Genomic DNA, 4,826 nt, shown 5'->3' on the forward strand with positions numbered 1-4,826 from the left:
TCTTGGTTTTCACATCCTTTAAATTAAAATTTATTTAATAATTTTTTTTAAATTAGTCACCCACCCGAATCATGGCTTTTTGAGGGTATAATGTTACTAATTTTAAAAAATTTAAAGACTAATAGGATAAATTTTAAGAATTAAGATATATGCAATTTAAATAAATAAATAATAATAATGTTGACCGCAAGATTTTTTTTGTGTTGGGAATTTCTTCACCTTATGTGCCATCTCGGCATCTCCTCTTGCGCTGCTCTCCAGGTTCCAACTGCAAACGATAAAAATGGAAGCTTTTTCTTCTCCTTTATCCTTTTACCTTTTCTTTTCCTTGGATTCCAAGGAAGTTGTGAATTCTTATCATGGGAAGAGCTTAACGGTGTTCATTACTTGAAACTGAAAGTAGGGTTTTTTGTCCCTCTCTCTCTCTCTCTCTCTCTCTCTGTGGATTATCTCAACTGGTTTCTGATTTCTTTGTTCACAAAAAGGAAAGAAGCTAGATTGAAGCTGTAAAACTGGGAATTCTTTACTTGGTATTTCTGCATTTCACCCTTTTTAAGGCCCAGCCGTCCCTTCTTTCTCTCTTTCAATTCAATCTCTCTCTCTCTCTCTCTCTCAATTCAATCTATGGGAAGAGCAACCAGGTGGCTAAAGGGCTTGTTCGGGATAAAGAAAGACAAACCAAAAAAGGACAGCACCAATCCCGGTGACCGGAAAGACACGAATAGCTGGAGCCTTGGCCACTCGGGGAGAGACACCGGTCCGCTGTGTCAGAATCCAGCGACCATACCACCAAACATTACGCCGGCCGAGGCTGCTTGGCTCAAATCCTTCTACCATGACACCGAAACCGGCGAAACGGAGCAGAACAAGCACGCAATCGCCGTCGCGGCCGCCACTGCCGCCGCCGCAGACGCAGCCGTCGCAGCAGCTCAGGCGGCAGTCGCGGTCGTCAGGCTCACTAGCCAGGGCCGAGGCACCATGTTCGGTGGCGGCCGGGACTGGTGGGCCGCCGTCAAGATTCAGACCGTTTTCCGCGGATTTTTAGTAATTACATCAGCTTTTTGGGACCGTTTCTTCTTTTTTGTAACGTTTCAGTTACAATTAGAAGGAGATTGGATTTGAATTAGCTTTTTGATTATATTTGAACAGGCCAGAAAGGCGTTGAAAGCTCTGAAAGCACTGGTGAAGCTTCAAGCTCTAGTTAGAGGGTATCTGGTGAGGAAACAAGCCGCTGCAACGTTCCATGGAATGCAAGCTTTGATACGAGCACAGGCGACTGTTCGTGCCCAGAAATCGCTCGGATTATCCTTCAACACTAACAATTTTCATCCACATTTTAGAGCAAGAAAATCTAGCGTAAGACCCAAGTCTTTGATTTTGTCTTTTATTGGATAAGAATGAGAATCCGCAGAATGAACAGTTTCTTTTCTTTGACAGGAAAGATTTGATGATACGAGAAGCGAGTACATTTCACGAATTCATAGCAGAAGGCTTTCGGCTTCTTTCGATGCCACAATGAACGGAAATTATGGCGTAGATGAGAGCCCCAAGATAGTGGAAATGGACACCGGGAGGCCCAAATCAAGATCCCGGCGGACGGACGCCTCGCCGTCGGATTCCGGCGAGGACCCGTTCGGCCATCCGCCGCCGTCGCCGCTCTGCTGCCGGATCCTCCGAGACGATGACTGCCGCTTCTCCACTGCCCAGAGCACGCCCCGCTTCGTCAATTCCACCGGACAAGTCACCCCTGCGAAAAGCACCTGCACCGACGGCGGCGTTTACCGGCAGTACGCCGGTTTCCCGAACTACATGGCGAATACACAGTCGTTCAAGGCGAAGCTGAGGTCTCAGAGCGCCCCGAAACAGCGGCCCGACGCGGGGTCGTCGAAGAAGAGGCTTTCGTTGAACGAGATGATGGAATCAAGAAGAAACAGCCTGAGTGGGGTCAGAATGCAGAGGTCATGTTCACGAGCCCAGGAGGTGATCAATTTCAAGAACGCTGTGATGGGCAATCTTAACAGGTCTTCAGAATTTTCTCGAGAAAAGGAGAGAGATTTCGGTTTGCCGAGAAAGTGGTGAGAAAGACATGAGAATGTGTGTAAAGTACGTGCAAGGAAGATGTGATTAGAGTTTCCCCCTTTGCTTTTCCTTTTGAGTTTAAGGTTTAATGATGGTATACTAGGTAATCATCTTTAAATCATTGCAGATCTCTTGCTTTGTCTAATCATTGCTTCTTGATTTGACTTCCTCAAAACGAATCCAGCAGCAGCAGAAAGCTCTAAGCTGCTACACTATTTGTAATTCACTAATTAAGTGTAGTCATTTGGACTCGATAATCAAACTGAACCAATGTAATTGACCTGATTTCATTCGGGATTTTTCTTAACTTCGATGTGGTTCTGAGTATGATTTTGTAGACTTAATTGGTATGTTGTTGGGATAAATCTAAATTAGACCAGAAGTTTAAGGGTTAGACTCAACTTGAGGCTTAAACATGAAGCAATAATGTAATGTCCTGTTAGAAGTTAGCAAAAGGCAAATCATCTCATTCTACCAAATGAAATGCAGCGTTTTTGCTAAACCCGAACCGACCCGACTTCTAAATATCGTAACAGAAGCTAGTACGAGACAGACTGTACACCTACTGTCTACCTCAAAGTCTACAAATTAATTAGCTGGGATTGATTTGAAATGGCATATGTTGGGATGGGATCTAGGTAGTCTGCTAGAACAGAGATTTGTTTGTATTATATAACGTTAACAATTCAAATTTGTTGGGGATTTTCTCCGATCATGGATAGCCAGGCCCCTTAAGTATTAGATTCCATCTGACCCACTTTGATTGGATAAATTAACCCAGCGATATTGATATTTTGTATTCTTTCTCCCTTCATTTGTATCAACCAACAAATCGTTTCTATACATCATCTTACTTATCATTTGTGTTTTTTTTTAAAATATGCGTCGACAGCTCAAGCTAGTAACTTTTCAATAATATAGGTGTAACCTTATCGTTTTTATTATTAATGATGATGGGATGGGATATGGCAATGATGCATTTTGGGACCCTTTTTATTTAGGAAATATATGCCATTCTTGGTTGATGCTAAAAAGTACAACAATCTCTTCAAGAGCCAGCCCTTGATGAAACATTACAAAAAGAAAGGTTTTCATGATCAAATTTATGGAGTTCTTATTTTTCAAGGAATGGGTCTTTGTGTGAGGATGATGGGCACAAATTAAGGGCAGTTTTGTCTGTCTTGGTGTCTACAGGGACAGTGCCTAGAAAATTATTGATGCACGGGTGGTGTTTGATGAAATGCCTCAAAAAGAACAGAGTGTTGTGGGCTGCAATTAGCCAGGTAATGCTCAACATGTGAAACACATATTTCTTCGTTTGCTGTTTGCTTTGACTGGAGATGTTGGTGGCTTTTGTGGTATTGATTATGTTTATATCAATACCGATTCGATCGGAGCTCTTGGAATATTTATTGCAGGAAAAATAATATATAGTCTAACCAAACATTAAAACGGAATAAAAATTTTAGTGGAGAACTTATAAAAAAAAAAAGGAAAAGGAAATGCTTACTATACTAACTGGAAACTTTAGTAAATCATAATGATTATTTTTAAAGAACTTTTTGATAAAATTCATGTCTAAACGAATTGAATTTGAGCATTAACATCCAAAATACTGTATGCATAATGAAATCAAGAAGTTGGGCTGTTAAACTCTTGCTAAATATTTGATAATTGTTGTTACTTGAACATAATAATAAATTTATTTATTGAGAATATCATCTGTTTAAAATTTATAAGAAAAAAAAATAATTAGAGAGCACGGGATAGTCTTTATGTAAACACTTTAATGCTTAAATTAGATTATTAAAAATTCTTAAATAAATTACAAAGCTCTTGAATCAATATTAATGATATATCTTTTTTGGAATGAGCACTCTCATCTATTTATAGAGAAGTGTAGTGGATCGTAATAGGAATTTATGGTATTTTAAGATCAATTAAGATTATGACTTTTATTAATTATGTCTGTCTTGTATGGAATTCTCAAAAGAATTTTTAGATGTTACAACTATTATATTCATATTTTTTTAAGAAAGGGTTTGTATACTGGTCTCTAGGACATTGAGTCTAACTAGGACCTCTTATGGTCTCTAAAAGATTGGAGTCTATCTAAAACCTCTTACGATCTATGAAAAACTAGAATTTTCTCGGGACCTTTATGATCTTTGAGGGATTGGAGTCTAACTATATTCACAAAATTATTATGGGTTATGGGCTTTTTGCCTTTTAGCGGACCTTTGCCCACGTCACATCAACAACAAATGTGTTTTTCATTTTGCCTTAGACTCTTTAAATTCTTCTTTGCCCCTCTTGGAGACCTGCTGGCAGCATGTTCTCTTTCTGGAAACAAATTGATTGCTAGCTCTAGCCATCGAGTAGCCTACTGATTTGAAGTGTTCATTTATCTGTTAGTAGCTGGTTAGAGAGGGTTGGACCAAAAAACAAAATGTAAGAAAGAGGAAAAGTTGTCTTCTACTCTAAAAGAAGAAGGTTTGGTGGCCAATGCTTTCCAGCAGCCATGATTGACCTTCAAAAATTGTATACAAAGCATGGGTCCTCTTAATAGAGTCTGTGACTCGGTGTTCCTTGTTCAGTACGATTATTATCAAGTACTTAGGAATTTTCAAACTTGATGTCTTTTCACTATAATCTAATGTGTTTAACAACACTTTTACGTGTGTTAGTATCACCACCAGTAAGGAAAAACCATCTAATTAGGATGGAAGGATGACAGATGACAAGTC

At 39.5% G+C, this 4,826-nt stretch overlaps 1 protein-coding gene across 1 annotated transcript; it reads left to right on the top strand.

Moving 5' to 3' along the window:
* Positions 1 to 214: 214 nt before the first annotated feature.
* On the top strand, positions 215 to 2,386 carry LOC127805791 (protein IQ-domain 26-like). Its single transcript, XM_052342571.1, has 3 exons — positions 215 to 1,044; positions 1,150 to 1,356; positions 1,438 to 2,386. Exons 1-3 carry the CDS (start codon positions 625 to 627, stop codon positions 2,077 to 2,079), a joined length of 1,269 nt encoding a protein of 422 aa, XP_052198531.1. The 5' UTR covers positions 215 to 624; the 3' UTR covers positions 2,080 to 2,386.
* Positions 2,387 to 4,826: the final 2,440 nt, after the last annotated feature.

The sequence above is a fragment of the Diospyros lotus genome, chromosome 7 (assembly GCF_014633365.1).
Source record: "Diospyros lotus cultivar Yz01 chromosome 7, ASM1463336v1, whole genome shotgun sequence".
NCBI classification, from domain to species: Eukaryota; Viridiplantae; Streptophyta; class Magnoliopsida; order Ericales; family Ebenaceae; genus Diospyros; species Diospyros lotus.

What these genes read in the sequence shown, in the direction of transcription:
- LOC127805791 (XM_052342571.1), top strand. Translation starts at nt 625, where the DNA reads ATGGGAAGAGCAACCAGGTGGCTAAAGGGCTTGTTCGGGATAAAGAAA. An exon ending in CCGTTTTCCGCGGATTTTTA is followed by an intron (nt 1,045 to 1,149) that starts GTAATTACATCA and finishes ATATTTGAACAG; the next exon opens with GCCAGAAAGGCGTTGAAAGC. An exon ending in TTAGAGCAAGAAAATCTAGC is followed by an intron (nt 1,357 to 1,437) that starts GTAAGACCCAAG and finishes TTTCTTTGACAG; the next exon opens with GAAAGATTTGATGATACGAG.